Here is a 25846-nt window from a genome sequence, read left to right on the forward strand (position 1 = left end):
ACAAACAAGTGTTGGTGTGGATGTGGAGCAGAGAGAACTGTTCTGCACTGTTGGTGGGAATACAGATTGATGCAGCCACTGTGGAAAACAGTATGGAGTTTCCTCAAAAAATTAAAAAAAGAACTGCCTTATGATCCAGCAATTCCACTTCTGAGAATATACCCAAGGAAACCCAAAACACCAATCTGAAAGAATATTTGCACCCCTGTGTTCACAGCAGCGTTATTCATAATAGCCAAGACTGGAAGCAGCCCAAGTGCCCAGCAGTAGATGAGTGGATAAAAGAGCTGTGGTACATTTACACCGTGGGATAGTACTTGGCCTTAAAAAAAAGAAGGAAATCTGACGTTTCACAAGGATGGATCTAGAGGGTATTATGCTAAGTGAAATAAGCCAGTCAGAGAAAGACCAGTACCATATGATTTCACTTATATGTGGAATCTAATGAACAAAATAAACAAGCAAGCAAAATAGAAACAGACTCATAGTGACAGAGAAGAGACTGACAGCTGTCAGAGGGGAGGGAACTGGCGGCCGGGGGTGGAGCTGGATGAAAAAGGAAGGAATTAAGAAAAAACTCATAGACACAGACAACGGTATGGAGATTACCAGAGGAAAAGGGGGCGGGGGCAGGAAGAAGAGGGTGAAGGGGGATAAATGGTGATGGAAGGAGGCTTGACTTGGGGTGGTGAACACATAATATAGATGATGTATCATAGAATCGTACACTTGAAATCTATGTAATTTTTTTATCCTCACCTGAGGATATTTTTTCCATCACTTTTCAGAGAGAGTGGAAGGGAGAGAGAGAGGGGGAGAAATATTGATATGAGAGAGACACGATAACTGGTTGCCTCCTGCACACGCCCTGATGGGGCCGGAGATCGAACCTGCAACAGAGCTACATGCCCTTGACCGGAATCAAACCCGAGGCCTTTCAGTCCACGGGCCGATTCTCTAACCACTGAGTCAAACTGGCTAGGGTGAAACCTATATAATTTTATTAACTAATGTCACCCAATACATTCAACGAAAAGTCAAAAAAATAAAAGACTTTGAGAATCCAGGTACATGAGAGCAGGATAAACCAAGGAGAGGTGAGGTGGTCCCAAGCAGAGAGCTGGAGAGGGAGCCTTTGGGATCCCCAGAGCTGTAGGTACAGGGCCAGGCACTTTGGGTAGAGCTGCCTGAGTCTTGGCTGACCCAACTTGGAGACTCTGGGTGCCAGGCAAACAGTGAAAGGAAGTCCTCACGCTCCTGACATTACTTCTTCCCTGACCCTACACTTCCTACCCATCTGTGGTAACACCTGGTAGAGGCCAGCCACTGTACCATCTAAATGACATAACTGTGGTGTTTGTCAACCCACCATTGGACAGGGGAAGTTCATTCGGATTCATTTTGGAGCCACAGGAAAACTGGCATCGGCAGACATTGAAACCTGTGAGTCTAACCCCCTCTATTTGATACCTTGGTATTTGGCCACAAAAGCATCTCTCGGGAACTTGAAATCACATTATTTTTTGTTACCTTAGATCTCTTAGAAAAATCCAGAGTGACATTTCAGTTATCCAGTGAGAGAAGCTATCATATTTTTTACCAAATCATGTCAAACAAGAAGCCAGAACTAATTGGTAAGTTCTTAGATTATTGTTCTCATCTTCCCAATCAGTCACATTGAAAAAAACACCAGAGCAAGTGGTACCTGAGATGCTAAAGGGCTCTCGTGTTTCACAGACCTGCTTCTGATCTCAACCAATCCCTTCGACTTCCCCTTCGTGAGCCAAGGAGAGGTCACGGTGGCCAGCATCGATGACAGTGAAGAACTGCTGGCGACTGATGTGAGCATTGTGTTGACTGATTGATTTAAGCATAGAATTATTGAGCTTATGAACTGAGAGGCACCTTAGAGACCTAATGAGAAAACTGGGATCCAGGGCTGCTGGGCGATTATACCCAAGAGCACAGAGAACTAGCACCCTCCCCACTGAGCTCCACTTCAGAAAGTTCTCCAAGCAGGACTTCTGTTCCATTCTCTAGCATTTTAAAGCAAATTTTTGCACGTGCCAGGTTTGTAAAGGTTTCGTTGGAAGTTTTCAGGTTACAAAGCCACCTAAATGGCTCTTTAAGAAAATTTAGAAACTGCAGAAAAGTATAAAGCAGAAAGAGACAACCCCAGCCTGTAGCAGCGGCTCCATTCCTCCTGCTGCCACCACCTTGAGCTCAGGCCCCACCTCCTCAGCAGCCTGTCAGGCCTCTCGCCTTCTGCTTGAGGGAGGATCTACAGGGTTGACAACTATAATAACAATAACACAATCCACTGAGCACTTGCATGTGCTAGGAACTAAGATAAGAGCCTTTGACTGCAGGGCCTCGGTTTAGCCTCACACCCCTTCTGGGAGAGGTACCACTATGGCCCCCATTTTACAAAGCTGGAAACAGAATCTTAGAAAAAATACATAATTTGCTTGGAGACACAAGTTTGTAAATGACAGAGAAAGTGGTTGAACCCAGGTCTGCTCAACTACAGAATTTGCATTTTTAACTAAAATGCACCATCTCTGAGCAAATAATCTTCACCCCTGCTGGCTCTGCCCTCATAGAATCTACAAGAGCCTGGAAAGGGGTCTTGTCTGACATCCTAGGAGCATGGCCTGGTGCCCAGCTTCTTGGCCTTCCTTTTGTGGTGTTTTCAGGTGATGCTAATTATTTTAAAGCAAGTAGAAAATGCTCATGATCAAACGAGCTTCAGTTAACTTCAATCCAACCATTATAAAATTTTAACCAGGTTTCCTCAGCCTTTACCAACTGATGGCACAGAAAGGGCAGGTCAATGGCTGATGCAAAGCCTGCAACCCCTGAGAAAGGCCCTCCCACATAATTCTAAAAGTCACAGGGGGACTCAGGTCCTCCCTGTAGATCTCCTGCTGTCAGGGCTGCTGTTGTTTCCCCCTCCCATGGGGCTTCTCCTGCATGAGGGTTTATGGCCAAGAAGGGGATTGCTCCCTCTAAGGGACTGCTTTCTCCAAAAGGCACCCAGACAGTAATGCTTTCGCCTGGTTCCTTTCAGTTTATCGAACCCTCCCTACAACACAGATATGCATCTGCTGGTGTGGGATATGGGGGTAGGTCATCATGGCCTCAGAATCTCCTCCCCTTAGTCACCTCCTGGGGTGAACTCTCCCTCCACCAAAAGAGGGCACCACACCAAGAGATCTTCACTCTTCCATACCATTCTGCTGACATTGACCTACTGGACCTGTCCCACCAGCTCAGCAGACATGTTTCAACTCTACCAATGGACATCGATTAGTCTCAGCCTCCAAATCCAGCTATATAATCAATATGTATACCCCAGAGAAGGATTTTCTAGTTTAAATCTTTGTACTAGAAGGTGGGCCAAGTGGTTATAAAACCAAGCCAGCAACTGCTATAGCTCTGAAATGACTCAGTGCTATCTCCAGTCCCCTTCTTATCACATCCTGCCTATATGACTTGGGGCAGATTACTTACCCTTCTGAGAACCTCTATTATTCACCTGGAGATTTAGAAAACTCTGTACACCTATGAGGTTTTCGTATGGATGAGGTATCATATGGATGGTGCCTCACTCCATGCCTAATACATAGAAAGGCTTTGCGAAAGTTAGTTCTTTCTCATTTGAAAAATGGTAGAGTTCTCTTTGATGACCTTCCCTTCCAGTTCTGATATCTTATGATGCCATATTGTCTTGATTCTGAACAACAGGAATTCCTGGATTACAATGCCAAGCTCTCAAGCTGTTGGACACCATTGCTCAGACACTATCTATAAGATTTCCATCTCCCTGTATCATACAATGGCTCCCAATGGCTCATCCAGAAAATATCCCCCAAATCAGGTTTTATTGAATAAAAGAATACAGTTATTCACATTTTCTTCCCACAATCTCCACCCACCCACACAAACATGTGAAAATAAAGAAAGAGTTTTAACCCGTAACTTACTAGACCCTCATCTCTCATCACTTATTTAGGCAAAAGCTGTCTCACGTGCGATACAAAAAGGGTGAGGTCTTTGCCAGGGAAAAGCTGTGTTCAGATCCCTGAGACCTGCTGTGACAGCTGTCCTTTTTTTAATCCCCAGAATGCTATTGACATCCTAGGCTTCAGCTCCGAGGAGAAAGTTGGGATCTATAAGCTCACAGGGGCCGTGATGCACTATGGGAACATGAAGTTCAAGCAGAAGCAGCGGGAGGAGCAGGCAGAGCCCGATGGCACCGAAGGTAACCGCATCTGGGAAGGGGACTGGGATTTGACTCTCCCTCTGTGTTCGTGTGTGAGATAAGCTTCGTGTTCATCTCAAGAGCTGCTCTTCAAAAATTGTACAAACCAAACTTAAGTTGTCCAAAGCTCATTGTAGACATTCCTTCACTCAGTCAAGGAATCCTATACTGGTGAATCCTTGGAAAACAAAAGGCATAATTCTCATAAGCAAATAATTACCATCTACGCTGCTAACTGTCACCATCAGTTTACCTGTTATTTTAAGGTGGACATTTATGAGAGGAGATGGTTACGTGAACTTCACCTTCTCTCTGTGCCTATCGCTATTAACATCCAGAACACTTTCTTAATCACTGGACCTAAGACAAAGCCTTTAGTAAGGTGGCAGCTAGGTTTCAGCCTCCCATCACTTTCTCTTCCACTCTGACATCTATTGAACTTGACGCTGAACAAAGGACTGCTATACAAATCTTCCTGTTCATGACTCTCATATGGATGATTTCACCATTCTGTTATCAGAGAAATGCATGGATGACCTTTATTGCAAGTGGGAGTGGGGTCCTTATGATATTTCAAGAAAAATAATTTTCTGAGACTCATATGGGAGGATGAGTGATTTTTATTTGCATGGAATTATATCCCTCAGGTTGTAAAATCCCATTTTCCTTAATCCAGTCCTGGAAGAGGTGCAGCTGGGGATTCATTAGAGCTAAAAGCAAAGCCAGTGTCCAGAGTTTCTGTTCCATGGTGGAGCTGGGTCCGGTTTAGCATTAGGCTAGTTACAGTCCATCAGTCCACAGTGTGGAGTCCATATGGCCTTGAGTCATGCAGGCAAATTCGGGAGTGTGAGAGCCCCGCAGGCCAGGAGTCAAGCACCCGCAAGCAAGGGAGCAAACGCCTTTGTTTAGGAGATTAAGTATCTCAGACCTTCCGGGGCTTGCAGTGGCCGCACCTACTCTGGCCAATGACCTGTTCCCAGGTGTGACTGAAACACAAGCACCTTCCTTTTTCACCCAGACTTTGCTGGGCGTGTATCTAAGTTGCAGCTTCCTGGAAAGCTGCACAGACGGCATGCCCATAATAGCTGGCCTTGCCTCTGCCCCTTTCCCCTTATTCATAGCTAGTTCATTACAGTGTGTCAGCTCCCCTGGCCTCGTCCCCAAGAGGCCTGGAGATGGGGCGCGGGCAATGGGAGGGGCTAACAGCTGCAGAACCCACGCACCAGATGCCCGGCCGTGGGGCCTCTGTCTCTCGCACTGCATTCCACATGCAGGAGTGCGTGCTAAACCCCAGATGCTAGAAGGGAGCAATAGCCTTGAACTAAAGGCCAAGAATATATCTATGACTTTATCAATGCCCATAAAGGACCACCTGATTAGGTTAGGTTTGCCCCAAGATAATATTTCTTTTCAGTAACTCAAAATCAGCTGATTAGTAACCTTATCACATGAATAATATCCTATCACATTCATGGGTTTCACCAAATGCAACTAGAGGGGATTATATGGGGAATGTACAGCAGGGCAAGGGCGCAAATCTTGGGCACCATCTTGGTATCCCGCCTATCGCAGTGGTGCACATGTGAGGTAACAGGAGAGAAACTCAGTGTGGGAGCAGGAAGCACTTCTGAATGGGGTAACCAGGGCATCAATTCCCCTCTGCCTCAGCCCCAAGAGGCTTGGAAATGGAGGAAGGGGCACTGACAGGGACTTTGAAGGACGGGTAGGTTTCTGAAAGGTGAGGGTGAGAGGGCAGTCTAGTCAGAAGAAAAGTCATGAGCAAGGGGGCAGAGGAAGGAACGTGATGGGGACTGAGGCCCAGCGAGTGGTCCACTTTGGGTACAGAAGAGGACGTGTGTAGTGGATTTATAAGAGATGAGAATAAAAGCGGTTATTTTGGCATCCATTTAGGAAGGCCTTGAGTGCCAGGATAAGTGGTTTAGAATGTATGTGGTAGGCACAAGAAGCCATGGATGCTGCAAGTAGCAGGAGACACATGTGTGACAACCTGGAATCAATCTGGAAGCAGTCAGACTCACCAAGAGGGTGGGACCTTAGAAAAAAATGTATCAGGCTCTTCAGCAAGAGCAGACAACATTGCTATATATATGACAGCAGGGTCCCAGGCCCTCTCCCAGTGCTGGTAGCCATGTGCTCAGTGTTCAGGATGAAGAAGAGCCTGGAAAAGGGGAAGGTGGAGCTCTGTGGTGGGGGACTGAGCTCCCCTGACGATGATACCGACCCAAGGCAACACTCACTGAGTGCTCACTGTACACCAGACCCGCTGCACAACACCCAACCAATGGGGCACTGTCATTGTTCCCCAGTTTACAAATGACAACACTGAGGCATAAGGAAGCACAAACAGTGTTTGAACCCAGGTAGTCTGACTCTAGAGCCCAGGCTCCCTGTCACCATACTATTCCATACCCACAACTCTTGAAAACAAGAGATGCCAGCTATTTTGAAAGTGAAATGAGCAGGATTCGGTGCCTGTTTGAACACAGGCATGTCAGTGTGAGAAAGAAGGGCATAATCACCCCAAGCTTTCAGTTCAAGTGACTAGACAAATAATGGTACCGTGCACCAAAGTGGACACAGCAGGACAAAAGGATAGTTTGAGCAAGGAGTCAAGCATGCATTTGGCCTCCTATCAAGTGCTTAACAAATACTGCCCTGGATTTTTATTAATGCTCTAACCAGCAATGAGGTGATGGTCTCCACCAAGGGAGAGCTGCCCCTGGGGACCAGCACTTCTCTGCCTTCTCAATGAGCATAATGCCAGGAGCCAGGTTCATCCCAAAATTAACTGAACTCTCGGTGAACTATAAGTTGCCAAGAGTCAACTGCTTTTGACCATCTACCAACACTTAAAAGACTGGGTCAAGGTTTTATACTTCTCTTTTGGCTATTAGTACAGTGTCTTGCACAAATTAAGAAGGTGCTTAACATTATGTTGGACTATCAGACTCCAATATTACTATGTAACTGTATTTTCAAATGAAATTTAAATACCAGGAGGTCAAGATCAACCTATAATTAAAGATTGCATCTAGAAGGCAAATTGAAACTTTTTAAAAACCTGGACTATGAAATTTAAGCTTCACTGGTCAAGTCAGGTCTGGTGCCCATAGGAGAACATAAAAACATCAAGATGGATTATAGAAATCATTTCTGGGAGGACCCGGGGCCTCGCTGGACACTTTAGCAGCTGCTACTTTTGTGTGATATCATTTCCCTTCTTCCTTCAGTGGCTGACAAAGCTGGATACCTGATGGGTCTGAATTCTGCAGAAATGCTGAAAGGCTTGTGCTGCCCAAGGGTGAAGGTCGGGAATGAATATGTCACCAAAGGGCAAAACGTCCAGCAGGTAATAGAGATGCTCTGAATCTAGCTGACTTGGCTATTTTGCTATTTTGACCACCACCTTAAAGTTGTTTTGGTTGCAGGTATCAGAAATACATATGCAACTGGCTTCAACATTAAGGGGGAATTCGTTCTTAGGCCTCAGGGGTAAATCAAGGAATGCAAATCAGGGAGTTGCTTGGGTGTCCCGAGGGTCTGGAGGCAGAAACTGAAGAGCCCTCTGGAGCCAGGCACTTTCTCTCCAGCTCCTTCTCTTGGGCTCCATAGGATGTCATGGCTCTTCTTTTTTGTCGTGTCATTACTAGGCAGATAAGTTTTCTCCAGCTCTCTTGCCCACGACCAACCCGTAGCTCCCAACTCTATATCTCTGTGGTTCCAGCCTCACCCTGAGACTGAGACCAGTGTCTTAATTCTAATTCCAAATTTTCAGGAAAGACATTCTTTTTAACCCAACTTGGATCGAATACCCACCTCTGGTTCAATTAAGTGTGGCCAAGGGCTAGAGTCAAGTGCTATAACCATGGTGGTTAGAAAACTAAATTTATAAATGAGGTAGTTCTCAGGAAAGGAGAAATATTATGAGCTGGACAAAGCCTCAAGAAAATTTAGTAGTAGGTTGAACTATATAAAATTGTCAATTTCCAACTGCTTTTAATCTTCAAGACGTCAACTTCATGTGTTTCAACTTAATACAATCATAAACACCCTAATTTGAGGGTTGAGTGGCTGATCTTTCCTCAAGGTGACCAACTCTGTGGGTGCTCTGGCCAAATCCGTCTATGAGAAGATGTTCCTGTGGATGGTCACCCGCATCAACCAGCAGCTGGACACCAAGCAGCCCAGGCAGTACTTCATTGGGGTCTTGGACATTGCTGGCTTTGAGATCTTTGATGTGAGTTTTTTCAGTAGATGACTGACCTAAAAAGGCCCTTCCACTTTGTGTCTGCTTTACTGAATCTCCATTGAATTTCCAAACTCACGCTAACACCTTTTTTTATTTGAAACACCCAGTACAACAGCCTGGAGCAGCTGTGCATCAACTTCACCAACGAGAAACTGCAACAGTTCTTCAACCACCACATGTTCGTGCTGGAGCAGGAGGAGTACAAGAAGGAAGGCATCGAGTGGGAGTTCATTGACTTCGGGATGGACCTGGCTGCCTGCATCGAGCTCATCGAGAAGGTAGAGAAATAAATGCTACTCCCCAGGGACAGCTCCTCTGTAGTTGGGACCATCACCTCTTTGCTCTGACTCCTGCCTGCTAATACGTTGCTGCCCCAACCCCACTCCCCGAGGCTGTGAACCCTCAGATAGCTGGCTCCTCTTGTGCATAAAAGCTAAGTGTTTGGAAAGCACCCAGAATCTGTTCAGACACCTAGAGAGGTGCATGGGTGGTTAAGATCCCAGGGCTCAGTTATCCCCAAGAATGTGATGGGGACCCAGCAGGGACTGTGGCATTTCCTACCTTCCTGGAGTGTCCAAGGACCCATGGAGGAGGGACCATGGAACAGTGAGGTTCAATGTCACTGTGAAAACAACAGATAACATTAACTTAAAAAGAATTTCCATAGTGTTTTGAGCACTGGTCATGTTGGAAGGAGGTGGCTACTGAGAAATCCAGATAGGATTGTTTAAAATATTACTCATACTACTTTATGTCTATGTGCATAACTACATTTTTTGTAAACCTACTGCTAAAAGTGAGTCACATTTATATACACATAATTCATTCCATGTACTTTTGTTCAACAAATATTAATTAAGCACATACTGTATGTCTAGCACTGTCTGTTGTTGAACCAAACAGACCAAGAGCCTTGTTCTCACAGGACTTACAATCCAGTGTTCCTAGTAACAGAGCAACAGCACCAAATAACTTGACTTTGGCTCCTGCAGACAATGGAGTCATTGGAATATACTAGTATTAAATACTGAGGTGTTGCCTGTTATGCTCTTTCTAGCCCATGGGCATCTTCTCCATCCTGGAAGAGGAGTGCATGTTCCCCAAGGCCACAGACACCTCCTTCAAGAACAAGCTGTATGACCAGCACCTGGGCAAGTCCAACAACTTCCAGAAGCCCAAGGTTGTCAAAGGCAAGGCTGAGGCCCACTTCTCGCTGGTGCACTATGCGGGCACCGTGGACTACAACATCGCCGGCTGGCTTGACAAGAACAAGGACCCCCTGAACGAGACCGTGGTCGGGCTGTACCAGAAGTCTTCACTGAAGCTGCTGTCCTTCCTTTTTTCCAACTATGCTGGTGCCGAAGCAGGTGAAATTCTTAATTTCTTTAACCTGTGGAAATCTCTGTGTAATTACTCATAACCCAAAGCTGCTTATGAAGAGTCAGTAGTGCAACACAAGCTGTATTTGCCTGTCTCTGATCTCCATTTTCCTTTCTCTTATTTTCCACCTTCCTTAAGAGATTGAGTTCTATGGAACTAAACAAAACCTCTCAGTGGACGTGGTAGCCAATACCACATTCTCTAATAGTTTTTTATTCAGATGTAACTCATACCCATTTAAAAAATGTAGCGGTTTTTACTATATTTCCCAGGTTGTAAAAGCATCACCATTATCTAATTCAAGAACATTTTCATTCCCTCTGTAACACATTAGCAGTCGCTGCTCACTCCCTGCTTGCCCAACCCCTAAGGACAACTGGTCTACTTTCTGTCTCCATGGATTTGTCTGCTCTGGATATTTTGCATATGAAATCATACACCATGTGGTCTTTTGTGTCTGGCTTGTTTCACTTAACCTAATGTTTTCAAGGACCATTCATGTTGTAGTATCAGGACTTCTCTACTTTTTATAGGTGACTACTATTCCATTGTATGTATATGCACATTTGTCCATCTTCTGATTAATTGATGGGCACTTGGGTTGTCTCCACTTCTTGGCTATTATGATTAATGCTGATATGACCATTTGTATACAAGTTTAATGCTGAAATATGTTGTCAGTTCTCCTGGGTATATACCCAGGAGTGGAGTCACTGAGTCATATGATAACTCTATGTTTAACTTTTTTGAGGAACTTCTAGAAACTGTTTTCCAAAGTGACTATACAAGCCCGTATCACTATTTAAGGTTATTCATACATGTATTTTTAAAATAATTCCCAAAATAGGGTTTAAAGATCATGGATTCTCTTAAACGCATAAATTTGACAAATTTATGTTTTTAATTTGAAAAGGTATGCAATATAATCATTCATTCTATAATTAGGCCATTTTTAAAAATTAATGGGCGCGAGTTTAAATTAGAACAACTAACATGACCTTCCTTTCATCTAATCGGGGTGCTCAGTAACTGTCGCATAACCTCCCTGAGAGATAGCACCAGGGCTCTGATGCAGGGCCCTGTGCGGTGGGTCTGGGGAAGCCGTCTCCTGCCCCTCCTGCCCCGACCCAAACACGAAGCCTTGCCAGCCCCGGGGGCAGGACAGGGGAGTGAGAAGAGTACGGGGGAAACTGAAGACATGACATTTTCCACAGGACCGAATCGTGGTTATATATTAGAGACTAACTTGGAAATTGAGCCATTAGGAAAAATAGACCCAATGGCACTGACTCCAAATTAAGTTTCCCTTTTTTAGAAAAGAATTTTAAAAAACAACCTGTAGAATATTCTTGAGAATCCTCAGTTGTATTACTTTCAGTTACTTCCTCATTAAGAGATCAGAAGGGACTTGAGCATAAAAGGAGGTAACCTTGCCCGGCCGGGCCTGGCTCAGCGGTTGAGCATTGACCTAGGATCCAGGAGACTGCGGTTTGATTCCCGGTCAGGGCACATGCCCAGGTTGTGGGCTCGGTCCCCAGTAGGGGGCGTGCAGGAGGCAGCACATCAGTGACTCTCTCATCATTGATGTTTCTATCTCTCTCTCCCTCTCCCTTCCTCTCTCTGAAATCTATAAAGATGTGTGTATATATATATATATATATATATATATATATATATATATATATATATATATAAAAGGTAGCCTCATGAGATAAGCCATAGTCCTCAAGAGGAATGTCTCCATCTTGCCAATGACTTGGTTGAACCTCATGTCTGATTTCTAAAAGAAAAGATTCCCCTTGGATACTGAGATCCTCAGTTATACTCCCAACTAAATGCCACTCATGTCCCACCCCACCCATTCCCACAGTGATAAAGATGCATGTCCCCAAATCTAAGTAGTTCATAGGCACATTATAAAACAAGCAAACAAACAAATCCCTCGGGTCTCTTATATCAAAAGAAAACTAAAACCTCAGGGCTGGGAAGAGGTGGTGTCCTGAGAGCTGCATCTCATGCCCTCTGTGTCTGTCCCCAGGTGACTCCAGTGGAAGCAAGAAAGCCGGGAAGAAAAAGGGGTCCTCCTTCCAGACTGTGTCGGCCGTGTTCAGGGTGCGTGTTGGCGCCTTCCACTTTCAGCTGTTATTGTTTTGCCCAGTAGAGTAACATCTGCTGAGGTAAATGTGCTTGTTCTGGTTTGTGTCCCAGGAAAACTTAAACAAATTGATGACCAACTTGAGGAGCACTCACCCTCACTTTGTGCGATGTCTGATTCCCAATGAAACCAAGACTCCTGGTGAGTAACAATCCATCAGAACAGGGCTCCCTGAAACGTATGCAAAATTCTGTAGGTGTGCGTGTACACACGCGTGTGTGTGTGTGTGTGTGTGTGTGTGTGTGTGTGTGTTCACTTGCACCTGTATTTCCCTGAGGAAAGCTCTCTAGCCTCTGTCACCTCTCTAGGTGGTCTATGAAATAGAGCTGCCAGACTTAGCAAATAAAAGTATCAGACGCCCCACTAAATTTGAATTCAGATAAACAATGAAAAATGTCTTCGTATAAGGATGCCGTGTGCAATATTTGGGCTATACTTATACTAAAAAGTTATTCACTGTATATCTGAAATTCAAATTCAACTGGGCATCTTGTATAGTTTATTGGGCATGCCTGCTGTGATATCATATCTAAAGTAATGTGGATACATACATAGACACATGAAATCCATAACTTTCACAAGGTTATGGATTCAAAGGTCTTAAAGGGTTCTGTGGTCCCCTTTCCTCCAAAGTGAAGAACCCCTAGAATTGGCAAATTATTATCTTAGGTATTCCATAATAAACAGAGTCAATAACAACTGTTCACTGAGCCTATACTGTACATCCATCACTTTGTTATATTATCTGGGCTGCTTATTATAGTTCTTTGCAGAAAGTGCAACGATCTCCATCTCACAGATGAGAAAACTGAGGATGAGACCATGGTGCAGGGAGCACAGTGCAGTAAGGCAGGCCTCCCCCCACCCAACTCTGGATTCACAAGCATTCCTATAGTACAGCTGTGTTTCAGGGCCATTTGTCACAAAGAGAAAAATGAACTATCATGAGGAGCTGTGGCTACAAGGTAGCTCACTCCCCAGTCAGGCTGTTCTACCCCAAACGCAGGTTTCTGGCCCGACAGTAACTGCCCTGCCTTGGCAACGTTACAGTGAGCAGAGGAACTGGATGGCGGAGGAAAGAAATCCCACCTGTAACCGCTGAATACTTTAACTTTCCGCTCTATAAAAGCAAGCAGACCATTTGTGTTCATTCATTCATTCATTTAGTTATTCATTCGTTTATTTATTTCATGAGTTCTTATAAAATGTTTACTCACTTTGTAAATATTAACTCATTTAACCCACCTTAGAGGGTGGTGGAGATTAAATGAGTGAGTACAAGTCAAGCATTTAAAACAGGGCTGAACACATTGTGAACACTCAGTAAATGTCGGCTGTCGATTATAATTATTATTATGAGAATAATGTTATGTATAATAATGTGGAAATTATTATTATCATTACTATTACTTAAAACCAGAAACTGTAATTCCCCAAAGTCCCTGGCCTACAATATTTAAGTGGAATTTCTTTTTCGCGGCAGTTAGGTTCTGAAGTCTAAGTTAAAGGCAAACACCTCGGTGTCATTTTGACACAGTGTCTGGGGCAGGCTGCACCCCTCCCAGAGAGCCCAGCTCAGCCTATTTCCCCTCCAGGGTAGGAACAGAGCTGTTTCTTTCGTTAGGAATCAAATGACATTGTTGGCTTGCATGAAGGTGTTTTGTCATAAAGAAAATCAATTTCCATTATTGTCGTTGAATGTGTATTTGTATAAATCAAACGTACATGTGACATGACTCTTCTGTAAGTCACATGGCCCGCAAGTGTCAGATGACAGGAGGGTAGACTGAACGTCTGTGGGTTCAAACTGTGCTTCTAGGGCCCCAGGGGTTTGGGTAACTATTTCTTTTGGAAGGTTAACATTGACAGAATCTCTGTCCCTTCCTCTCCACTTTGCATCTCCTTTGCTCTGGCACTCTCTGTTTTCTTTCCCATTTCTGGGACTAGGCTAACATGCTGATACAGGAGCCTGGGCAACGCTTTGCTTGTTTTCTAGGTGAGGGAATTGGGACTACGCAGACTCCAAAGCCTCACCCAGGCCTCCCAGAGCTGGGGCTGGAACCAGGGCCCTTGACCAAATTGCAAGCCCCCTTCCCACCCATAGGCACATTGTACATGTGGTGGAGACGGTCTAGATCTGAGCTGTCCCGTGTGGTAGCCGCTGGTTATGTGACATGTGGCTAGTGCAACTCAGACAATGATTCTTTCATTTCAATGAATTTAAATTTAAATAGCCACATGTGGCCAAAAATGACTGGATCAGACAGTAGTGCAGCTCTAGCAGAATCTTGATAACTGTAAAAATTTATAATCATCTCTCCTCACAGCAGCCAGGAGAATTTTTTAGCATTTTAAAAGTTTCCACAAGGTAAAGTCAAAACCCTCTTTAGCCGCTCCCCAGAAACTTAGGGAGCTCAGAATAAAAAGCCATTATGTAGACATAGTACCTTTCCTCTAACCCCTCACATAGTGCCAGACGGAATTTTCTGGGTCTCTGTTTGATTTGTGCCTTCCCACAGCATCTTGTCCATCTGGCTTCTCTTCTTGCGCCCCTCGTTTGGCGCTCACCTTGCCTTGCAGAGAAGCTGCCCAGTGTTTGACAGATGACTGCCCTGCATTCAACTCCCTCCTCCCCTACCCCAGCCCCCAGCCCCCAGCCCCCCCCCCCCCCCCCCCCGCTCTCTCTGTTTCTCTTCTCCCACTAAAAACACAGCCTGTGAGTTGTGCATCTTTGATTTGAATAGAGACGTAAGGGCATCTCAAGTTACCTAATGGAAAGCCCAGGGGGTACTCCACAGTCATTCTGCCCTCCCTAGGAGCCGAGCTACAGAGTCAAGGACCATGAACAGGGTAAAGATGAATATTTGATGTTGGCTCTTGCTCCCATGGATGGGATACTAGAGTCTACCCAAGAAATTGAATTATTTCTACTGAGACTATAGGCAAACTCCAGCCACTCCCAACCCTAGAGCTGGCACCAACTCTTTCCACTCAAGTCTGGGTGTTTCAGAGCATCTCACGGTGCTCAGACCATCAAAGGAAACAATGAGAAGGCCGCCAACATGCCTTTGGATACTCTCTCCCCAGGCGTGATGGACCACCACCTGGTCATGCACCAGCTGCGCTGTAACGGGGTCCTTGAGGGCATCCGGATTTGCAGGAAAGGGTTCCCCAGCCGGATCCTCTACGCGGATTTCAAACAGCGGTAAGTGGTCTCATCTTTGCATCTCTCTCTTTGGAGGGCACCTTTTGCAGTCCCCAAAGGTGCTCCTTGGGCTGGGTGTGTGGTGGGCTCACAAGTCCCCCACCCCAGGTGTCCACGGGCTCTGTCTTTTGCTGGAGGGGAGGGACTGATCCTCTGCCCAGAGTGAGTGCTGAGCCAGGCCGAAGTGACTCCAAGGTCAGAGCCCAGAGCCTGTAGCCTGACTGAGACTTCAGACCAGTTTCTCAGCCTCCGCACTATGGATATTTGGGGCTAGATGATCTTTATCGTGGGGCTGTCCTATGCTTTGTAGGATTTGGGCAGCATCCCTGCTCTCTACTCACAGATGCCAGTAGCAAACCCAAAAGCTGTGAAAATCAAAAACGTCTCCAAACATTGTCAAATGTCTCCTGGGGAGATAAATCACTTCCCTACCCCTGTCGAGACCCACTGCTCTAGATCAACTCTCTCCTCCCAGCTACCACCTGGGCCCACAAGTCCAGGCCTTGTCCAGAGTGGAGGAGGGGAGAGCACCTTCCAGAGGTAGGAGGACCAGAAGTCTGCAGGTCACAGTTGATTTCAAGGCTCTCTTAAGTCCAAAAACAACAACAATCCCCTTCTGCTAGACTAGCTGTACAGTATTCCACTTACTCCTAAGGCTGGTAGGAACAGGAGAAGGTTCTAGAAGGTTGGGTCTCAGGTATGGGGCCTTTCTTAAGGGATGAATCCACCCGGAGAATCTCATCCCTCAGCTGAAATCACCACCCTGTCCCCCGCTGCGGGCTGAGGAGGGGGATCTCAGTAGAGGGAGGCCTGGAGTGCCTCCCAGGGCAGGGCTGAGAGGGTGAGGCGTCTCCTCAGCGTCCTGTGTGCCGGGCCGACAGTGGGCAGACTGTTGTCACATAAGGTACAGTGGCTCTCTGGAGCCTGCCTTCCTTCAGCCTCCCACCCGCACCCCGGTTCCAGCCTGAGCCGTGGGAAAGGGGGGCATGGCCTCCCTGGCCCCGGGCCTGAGCAGCAAGGAGCGGGGAGCAGCCCTCAGGAAGGGCTGTGTGGCCCGAGGCCTTTCCCCCCACAGACGGCCCACACCCGCTGCCACCGCCCGCAGCCCAGGACTGACCGCGTCCTGGTCCCCAGGTACCGGATCCTCAACGCCAGCGCCATTCCAGAAGGGCAGTTCATCGACAGCAAAAATGCCTCTGAGAAGCTCCTGAACTCCATCGACGTGGACCGGGAGCAGTACAGGTTCGGCCACACCAAGGTGAGAGCAGGTGGGGCTGGGACCCCCTTCCCCCTGTGTACCCACAGCCCTGGGCTGCCTGCCAGCTGGGCAGAAGACGGGCGTCTCTTCCCCATCGTCTCAGCCTGCGGCCCTCGCCCGGCAGCCCGGGCAGAGGGAGCCCCGCGACTGGCGCAGAGCGCCCCGTCTCCATGCTGCTTGTTAAGAGCCTAGAGGCTAGTGGGAAGCCAGAGCCCCAGCAGCCACAGAAGACGGCAGAGGGGGCTCCGGTGTCCTGGAGGGAGCAGAGTGAAGACACTGTACAGGAGAAGAAGGAGCCCAAGAGAAGAGAACACGGGAAGAATTCCAGGGAGGGCTTGAGAAGAGCTGTCACCCACAAAAATGGTTTCCATTTATTGAGCACGGGTGCAAGTCCTCCTACTCACTCCTCTGAGCCTCCCACGAACCCGGTGTTGCTAGAGGTGGTGCCAACCACATAGGGTTGTTGGGAGAGTGAGAAAATGTAGGCTCCCCAGAGGCAAGAAACTTGCTCATGGTCAGATGGATGCTGAGTGGCAAGGGCCGGCTTCAGCCCTGGCCTGAGCCCAGCACTCCACGTCCCGGAAAGGGACAGGCTGGGGCTGGGAGCACCCGCCCCGCCAGGGAGAGCCTGCTGCCCCCAGGGGTGCCTGCTTCCTTGGAACATCGTGGGGGCCAGAGAAGCTCTGCTTAGGTGGGCAGTGGGCGAGCGGGCCTGAGGTGGGCCGGCCTCCTAGAATGGGCAGAGGGAGAGGAGATGGGGGGTAGAAGTCTGAATCTCTCCCAGTCTGGGCACAGCTGGGCTCTGAGGTCATTTTCTGGACTCCTCTTTGCTTCTTGCGTGTGAGCCCTGTCAGAGCCTGTCCATGTGGACTGGTGGGGCCTGGAACATGCTTTGGAACAGGACACAGGAGGGGCTGCTGAGGAGATGGGAGCCGCTGAGAATTGAGTCTTAGGAGCTGGGTGGCTGCGGTTCCCACCCAGGGCTCGAAAGTCGAGGGCTGGGGTTGGACAGGAGCAGGTTCTCGTGAGGGCCGAGGGCTGCTCACCTGCTGGGGACAGAGCAGGGCTGTCTCTCCTCTGATGCAGGTGTTTTTCAAAGCTGGGCTCCTGGGACTGTTGGAGGAGATGAGGGATGAGAAGCTGGTGAAGCTGATGACGCGCACGCAGGCCTTGTGCAGGGGGTTCCTGATGCGGGTGGAGTTCAAGAAGATGAAGGAGAGAAGGTGACGGACCCTCACCCCTCCTCACACTGCCCCCCTACTTAGGAGCTGATTGTCGCTTCCTGCTTTTCAGCCTGGAATGTTCATCCACTTACCCAACATTTACTGAGCAGGATTTCCGTGCTGGGGCCTCTGCTTGGCACTGGGGATACAGACAGGAACCTGGGCCTCCAGGAGCTCACGACGAGCGGGAAGCATACACGTCCGTGGCTAGTTTTAATGCCTGTGATCAGCACAGGGCCAGAGTTATATTCAGGACAGTGGGGGACTGTTGAGAATAAGTCCCCAGCCTTGTTGGGGGTTGGGGTTGGGGTTGGCATGAAAGGGCTATAAGGAGAAAGGACTTTCTGAACTAAGTTCTGCATGGCCTCAGAGAGTGTGGCCTGGGAGGGAGACCAACAGGCAGGTCACAAGATTTGGAGCATGGAGCGAGTGAGATGCAGGGAGTGAAGGTGCCCCTGTTAAGGAGCCCATACTGGATCATCTGGTCTATGGGGAGCCGGGGAAAGAGTGTAAGGAGACACGTGAGAGGCTCAGGTTTGAAGCTCAGAGAGGTCGCTGTGGCAGCTCCACGGAGAGTGGAGCCAAGAGGACAAGAGAGGACAGGACCAGACTGTGGCACAAGTCCAAGTAATAGATGACAAGGACCTAAGTCAGGAAACAGGGAGTGGCTGAGAGAGGAGAGGATGGGCTGAAGGGATGTATGAGTTTATCCCTCCCATACTTCCGAAGAAGGCATAGCAGCAGTGACGGCTGGCTGCGTGTGGGAACTTCAGGAAGAGGGCAGTTTGGGTGGAAGCCCGTTCTCCCAGATGCTCTGATGCCCCTATAGCTCTGACACTGTCACTGCCAGATGGGCCACAAAATGTATCTGACTTGGTGAAACGAATGGAAGCCAGTGCAGAAACTTAAAATATCCCAAAGAAGTGTACGTTTAAGGGCAAGAAGAGTAAGTTTTGGGTTGAGCTGTGCGATAGGAAGCTGGGGAGGGTGACAAGTGAGAGATGGTGTGGGTGTCACTGGGATGTAGGCAACGGTTGAAATTAGGAAAATAGGCCAATTCAATGAGGGCAGGAGTCTGGGAGACAATCAGTAGACTGAAGACAGGTCCTGGGTCTACCCCAACCTTTAAGCATAAAGACAAAGCCCATATGGCAAAATACTATGAAACAGGAAAACTGTTTCATCACGAAATCAAAGGCAGAGGGGAGTTTCAAAAGGCAAGAGCTCTTCAAATGTAGGAGAAAGATCCAATAAAATAAGAATAAAAGATGCCCATCTCATTGGTAGTTAGGGGGCACCAGCATATTAGGCCGAGTACTTTCAGCAGGGTGCTGGAGGTGGAAGCGGGTGACCGGGAGACCCACAGATGGCCGAGCCCTCTCTCGCCTCCCAGCTTTTGCACGTGCTGTTTCCTCCGCCCCATTTGCAGAGCCTACTCTGGAGCCCGTAGGATCTGCACAGCTCGGCTGTACTTCCTTCCCACCCAGCTGGGACCGGTGCAGGTCCTGGGGCCCACAGGGTACGTGGGGTGGAGAGGAGACCCCGCCGTGGTTCATTAACTGCAGTCCTAATGGATGTGCAGGGAAGCCCTCTTCTGCATCCAGTACAACATCCGCTCCTTCATGAACGTCAAGCACTGGCCCTGGATGAACCTGTTCTTCAAGATCAAGCCCCTGCTCAAGAGCGCGGAGGCGGAGAAGGAGATGGCCACCATGAAGGAAGACTTCGAGAGGACCAAGGAGGAGCTGGCCAGGTCAGAGGCCCGCCGGAAGGAGCTGGAGGAGAAGATGGTGTCCCTGCTGCAGGAAAAGAATGACCTCCAGTTGCAAGTCCAGACTGTAAGTACCTTCTTACAGATAGAAAAGGAGCGGCCTTGACACCCCGTTAGGCGGCTATTCAAGGGACATTGGTGCCACCCAGTGGTCATACTGAGCATGCAGCACCCACACTGCCAGTCAAAGGAGGGCCTGGCCCCTACCTCGCGCTGCAAGCAGAGCGTCAGGTCTGCACATGAATCTCTGCTCCCTTCTTTCAGGGCAGAGTTAGACCTAGTTTGCTGTGAGCATGTGTCATCATAATAAAAGCTCTCAGGAACGTACCAGGTATTTTAAATGTTTGTAAGTAGAAATAAAACACTAAAATTAAATAATTCAAAGTAGAAAGAGTAATTTTCATACATGATTTTCGATAATATGGTTATAGTAAAAAATGCTTTAGAGATGCGCATTTTTATCAAGGAAATGGGGAAAGAAGGCCATGTGTACAGTGCCAACACTCTGACCATGTGCTTGGACCATTTCAGAGTTGAGGCGTTTATCGTTTGCCCCTCTTGAGCTCCCAAATGCCTTTACCTTTTGCTTTATGTGAAAAGCATCTTCTTCTCCCCCTCTCACTTTCCCAGTCAGCATAACGTGGTCAGGAGGAGCACTCTCCCAGGCATAGTGGGCAAGAGGGTAAGTTTTAGAAGCAGACTGGCGGGTCTGGACCCCAGGTCTTCCATTTGATAGCTGTGTGACCTCGGGAAGATGCGCATCCTCAGTGTTCTTATCTGTCAAGTGGGCATGGTAGTGCACTCACCTCACAGGGTGGCTGGAAGGATCGGATGAGCCCATACGTACACAATGCCCAGCACAGAGCACATGCTCAGTAAACACAGGCACTCACTCTTGCCCCTCTTTTTTCATTCATAACCTTGAAAGGTGTGTCCAGGCCTTATGATACTTGTGTGAGAAGCTGTAGCCCAATTAAGTTTAAGGGCTAATGTTGGCCTGTCCTAGAGACTCCTTACAAAGTGTTCTGGGACAGGTACTTATTCGATCGCTTACTCCTGTCCACTTTGAATGTTCTGTTCTGTAGCTCGAGGAGGCGGGGCTCAGGAGACGCAGGCAGTAACTCTCATTGAAAGTTAAAAGGCAGTGCTGTTTTGAAAATACTAGTTAGCTTGTGATAACATAGAGATGAGTCACTTTTTAGCTGGTGGTAGTAGGCAGAGTGAGATGGTTGGGCATCCAAAATTGGCAAATTGGCAGAGACCTTATAAACTCCATGAATGCTTGTGCTTGAAATTATTTGAGCTGAGTTTTTATTAAGTGAATGATGGCATTAGTGGTTTAAAAAAAAAAAAAAAAAAGCATGTGGATGACACATGTGCACATGAGTGTGTGCGTGTGTGAGTGTGACCCATTCCTTAGGACTAGTTAATGGGCTTGTGGAGGGCAAAGCCCTTTCTTTCTAAGGTTTGTCAAGAGGCTGATCAAAACATAATGCTGCCCAGCCAGTGTGTCTCAGTAGTTGAGCATCAATCTAGGAACCAAGAGGTCACGGGTTCAATTCCCCACCAGGGCACATGCCTGGGTTGCAGGCTCAAGCCCCAGCATGCAGGAGGCAGCTATTCGATGATGGATGATGTTTCTCTCTTTCATTGATGTTTCTCTCTCTCTATTCCTCACCCTTCCTCTCTGTCTCTAAAAATCAATAAAAAACATATATATTTTTTCAATTTTCACCTGAGGATATTTTTTCCATTGCTTTTCAGAGAGAGTGGAAAGGAGAGAGAAACATGGATGTGAGAGAGACACATTGATTGGTTGCCTCCCCCATGCACCCAGACCAGGGCTGGGGATGGAGCCTGCAACCAGGGTACATACCCTTGGCCAGAATCGAACCTGGGACCCTTCCATCCAAAAGCCAACACTAACCACTGAGCCAAACTGGCTAGGGAAATGAAAAACATACTTTTTAAAAAACATAATGCTTCCTATTAACCAATGTCACCCCACTACATTTAATAAAAAAAAAGAAATAATGCCCCGTTTCTTTCAGGAAACGGAAAACCTGTCGGACGCTGAGGAACGGTGTGAGGGGCTCATCAAATGCAAGATTCAGCTGGAAGCCAAGGTGAAGGAGCTGAACGAGAGGCTGGAGGAAGAAGAAGAGACCAACTCTGAGCTGGTTGCCAAGAAGAGGAGCCTGGAAGACAAGTGCTCCTCCCTCAAGAGGGACATTGATGACCTGGAGCTGACTCTGGCCAAAGCAGAGAAGGAGAAGCACGCCACGGAGAACAAGGTGGCAGCCCCAGGGGCCCCGGTTCTGACCCCTCTCTGTGGGGAGACAGGCAGGCCTCCCCCTGGCCCAGCGCTGCCTGGACGCGGGAGGCAGGAGCAAGTGAGAGCGGCCCAGGCTTCTCCGTCCAAGCCCCAAGCGGCCAGCCCGTAACCTCATTCCCGCGGCTGTGTTCTGCTGGGTGTGGGTTGCGGGCTCCCCTTCAGAGGCAGCATATTTGCACTCACCTGGCCCTTCACTGAGAGGACACTGGTTAGCCATGTCCTTCCGTAGAAGAGTCAGCAGCCTTTGCCAGAAGCTTCTGTATTAACTCTTTGAACGTTCCATCGGTGTTGATCTTTTCCCAGGTGAAGAATCTTTCTGAGGAAATGACGGCCCTTGAAGAAAGCATGTCCAAGTTGACCAAGGAGAAGAAATCTCTGCAGGAGGCCCATCAGCAAACACTGGACGATCTTCAGGTTGAAGAAGACAAAGTCAACGGTCTCATCAAAATAAACGTCAAGCTGGAGCAGCAGGCAGATGACGTGAGCACATTTTACTGCTGGGCTCTAGCGTGTGCGGCTCCCAGGAGCCCAGGGGAGGCAGGTTTAAGCAGGATGCAGGGGTTGAGTCTTCGAGCTCTGGAATCAGAATCGCTGAGTTGAGATCTCAGCCCTCTCCGAACACATCTGGACTGCTGAGCAGGCCACTCGAACTCCAAAGCCTCTGTTGCCACCTTGCGAAACGGGGATACAACTAGCTCTGCCTGGGAGGGTTTCCATGGAAAGCTGAGCACATAGAGAGTTAGTAAAGCATTAGCTGCTAACATATACCATCATCATCACTGTTGTCGTCGTTGTCATTGTCATCACTAGCATCCATTTCTAGATCTTTGGGTTCCAAAGCTTCAGTCCTGTTCTAACACTGCTAAAAATGAGTTATACTTGTGACCATGAAAATTATGATTTCCCCACCATGTTACATTTGTTCTCGAGGTAAGAACCAGGTTCAGTCTTCAGGTTTCACACGCAATTGTGGCTAGAACTCTACAGGATGTTCCTAATTTTCCTGAGGCCAGAACCGGTGTGCTCCACCCCTCTATCCCCTCCCCCTACACACCCACACGTGCACACACACACGCACACACAGGCACACGCACACACATGCTTTCCCAGCGGTTGCATGGTGTACATGGGGGAGGAGCGATGGTGCGCATTCTAGACCCCCACAGGCACGGCTGCAGCAGTGCCCACCCCCAGAGGCCCCGTTTGCCCCTGTCTGGGCAAGAGCATGACCCTATGGGCACCACGTTTCTGCAGGGAACCTGGCGGGGACAGGCCATGTGAAAGAGGCACCAGGGAGCCTCTGAGGGCGCCAGCCCCCTGGGCAGCCTTTGCTGGGAGAGAGAGAGTGCGGAGGGGGGGGAATGCCTGCTCCCCCAGGGGCCGGAGGCCTGCAGCCACACCCTAGGGAAGGCATGTGCCGGGCTGCGCCAGCCAACGGGGCCAAGCTCGCTTTCCTCTCAGGGTCCCAACCTCCCACCCATGTCTTCCCAGCTTGAGGGCTGCTTGGAGCAGGAGAAGAAGCTGCGGGCCGACCTGGAGAGAGTGAAGAGGAAGCTGGAGGGAGACCTGAAAATGTCCCAGGAGTCCATTATGGATCTAGAGAACGACAGGCAGCAAGTAGAGGAGAAGTTGAAAAAGTAGCTCTTTCATCTTCCACCTCTGTGCTTGACACGAAAGCCACCTTTCCCTTTAAAAGGCGTTGCTTTAAATACATATATATCTATTTGCAGGAAGGAGTTTGAAATCAGTCAGTTACAAACCAAAATTGACGACGAACAAGTTCACAGTTTGCAGCTGCAAAAGAAGATTAAAGAGCTGCAGGTGAGGGGGCAGCTTCGGCCCTGGACCGCCCCTGGATGGCCCCCTCGCCCCGTCCCCTCTGCTTCTGTAGCTGCTTCTTTTCTCCCTCCCCTTGGAGCTGGGGACAATGTCCCGTCCTTCCCTTTATTTATGAAAATTAATATTTTAACTTTCTAAGTAACACATAAATAGATTTCCTGGGGAATAATTAACATATTACCAATAAGGCTGAACATTATTGATAAGGGTACTTTGCTCACCACCCCTAAGCCCGGTGCCCTCGCTGTCGTCTCAGAGGCCCCTACCAGTGTCAGCTGGATGTGCATCCTTTTGCATGTTTCACTATGGACTTACGTTTACATAAGACCCCCCCAAAATATATGAGATATATATATAACACATGTATATGTTTGTTTATATATATATACACACACACATAAAAATATAAAGGAACAAGAGCATTAAACTATATTGTATGTATGTTTTCATAAATATATAAAATATATACATTAAATATACGTTAAAAATATTCTCATGCTGAGACTATCGTTCGGCGACGTGTTCCCTTCGTGTAGGGATTCGTGCTGCAGAGCTGTCCACGGCACGTGGACCAGCTGCTGTGGACTCCCAGGGAGCACAGCTCCATCACAGCTGATCTGACCACTTTCCTGCTGAGGGACATTTGGACGGTTGAGAAGTTTTTTCATTAATTTAATGCTACAGTATGTTCTTTAGTTTACGATGCTGCCCTCTATCCGCCGTCCTGCCCTCCCCACGCGGGCTGCTGCCCCTCAACATTGCTGACGCAGAGCCCCTTCCAGGCCCGCACTGAGGAGCTGGAGGAGGAAATCGAGGCAGAGCGGGCCTCTCGGGCCAAAGCAGAGAAGCAGCGCTCGGACCTCTCCCGGGAGCTGGAGGAGATCAGCGAGCGGCTGGAGGAAGCCAGCGGGGCTACGTCGGCCCAGATTGAGATGAACAAGAAGAGGGAGGCTGAGTTCCAGAAAATGCGCAGGGACCTGGAGGAGGCCACCCTGCAGCACGAAGCCACGGCGGCCACGCTGAGGAAGAAGCACGCAGACAGTGTGGCTGAACTTGGGGAGCAGATAGACAACCTGCAGAGGGTCAAGCAGAAGCTGGAGAAGGAGAAGAGTGAGCTGAAGATGGAGATCGACGACATGGCCAGCAGCATCGAGGCCGTCGCCAAGTCCAAGGTACCCAACTCTCTGCTCCTGCCACATCCACCTGCCCAGTGGGCACGTATCAGCACCTGCCCCAGACTCGCCACACATTCTAACCCAAATCCCCCTCCCCATGCTGCCTGCTCCCAATTCCCCAATCAATTCAAGTCAGTCAAGCTTGATCCAGTGACCTGCTATGACTCAAGCCCTCACCATCCTTCCAGAGTATTTTCAGAAAGTTTCCAATCCATCTGGCATTTTCTAGAGCTAAACCTGTGGATGGATTGCACAGGGGCCCTGCTAGGTGTAGTTATCTGCACACCTCCTCCTCGGCCCAGAGCGTCAGTCCCCGGGAAGGAAGCAGAGCCCATGAGGACCCAGGTTTTGTGCCACTTGAAGCATACAAAAGTCAGGAGGAGAGGGGCTTTTTAAGAAAATACACATAAACTAGGAATACAAAATTAAGCATGTAAGTAAATATTTATATAGAATGAGAAAAATAAGTCACAAATTACTGGCACCTTGTTAGACTGAGGTCCCTGTCTTCTCAGACTTCCTTAGGCCATTTGTCGGAAATGCCTGCCCAGAAGTCAGTTTTTGCTCATGACTGGCTTCCCCTCCTGGCCTGGAATCTACCTCTTCCTGCAGTCGGGGCCCATGGGAGCGAGGGTGCAGAGCCTAAGAGTCACCAGCTTCGTGGTACACTGGCCTCTGAGTTCCTCAGAGAGGACCTGTGGGCTCTTAGACTCAAAGGTTGCCCTTGTTCCAGGAGCTCAGGGCTGTACTTGGGGCTGCTCGTCTGGGCTAGAAGAAGGGTGGCCCCAGAAGGGGGCAGCGGACCTCCTACAGAAGGCTGCCCAGAAGGTCCCAGGGTCTGGGGAGGGGAGGAATGGAGAGATGGGCCAGAGAACTAAGGTGGTCTCCATGGTGCCTCTTGCCGTCTTTATTTAGCGTCTGGGTTCATGCTGCTCATTCATTCTTTGGATTTCTTCCTCACTGCAACTCCT

The 25846-nt window shown here is 48.3% G+C and overlaps 1 protein-coding gene across 1 annotated transcript in view; it reads left to right on the plus strand.

The window, feature by feature from the left end:
* LOC107544511 (myosin-13) overlaps window positions 1-25846 on the plus strand; it is a 47037-nt gene that overhangs the window by 7799 nt on the left and 13392 nt on the right. The window contains exons 7-25 of the mRNA XM_087826467.1: window positions 1380-1443; window positions 1536-1634; window positions 1738-1841; window positions 4126-4264; window positions 7516-7634; window positions 8373-8522; window positions 8642-8812; window positions 9592-9901; window positions 11953-12026; window positions 12123-12210; window positions 15157-15274; window positions 16409-16532; window positions 17619-17755; window positions 19338-19593; window positions 21578-21820; window positions 22165-22341; window positions 23353-23498; window positions 23592-23682; window positions 24483-24872. Of these exons, the coding sequence (XP_087682593.1) occupies window positions 1380-1443; window positions 1536-1634; window positions 1738-1841; window positions 4126-4264; window positions 7516-7634; window positions 8373-8522; window positions 8642-8812; window positions 9592-9901; window positions 11953-12026; window positions 12123-12210; window positions 15157-15274; window positions 16409-16532; window positions 17619-17755; window positions 19338-19593; window positions 21578-21820; window positions 22165-22341; window positions 23353-23498; window positions 23592-23682; window positions 24483-24872 (3000 nt within the window). The remainder of the gene's footprint in view (window positions 1-1379; window positions 1444-1535; window positions 1635-1737; window positions 1842-4125; window positions 4265-7515; window positions 7635-8372; window positions 8523-8641; window positions 8813-9591; window positions 9902-11952; window positions 12027-12122; window positions 12211-15156; window positions 15275-16408; window positions 16533-17618; window positions 17756-19337; window positions 19594-21577; window positions 21821-22164; window positions 22342-23352; window positions 23499-23591; window positions 23683-24482; window positions 24873-25846) is intronic.

The sequence above is a fragment of the Miniopterus natalensis genome, chromosome 17, assembly GCF_054644295.1.
Source record: "Miniopterus natalensis isolate mMinNat1 chromosome 17, mMinNat1.hap1, whole genome shotgun sequence".
NCBI classification, from domain to species: Eukaryota; Metazoa; Chordata; class Mammalia; order Chiroptera; family Miniopteridae; genus Miniopterus; species Miniopterus natalensis.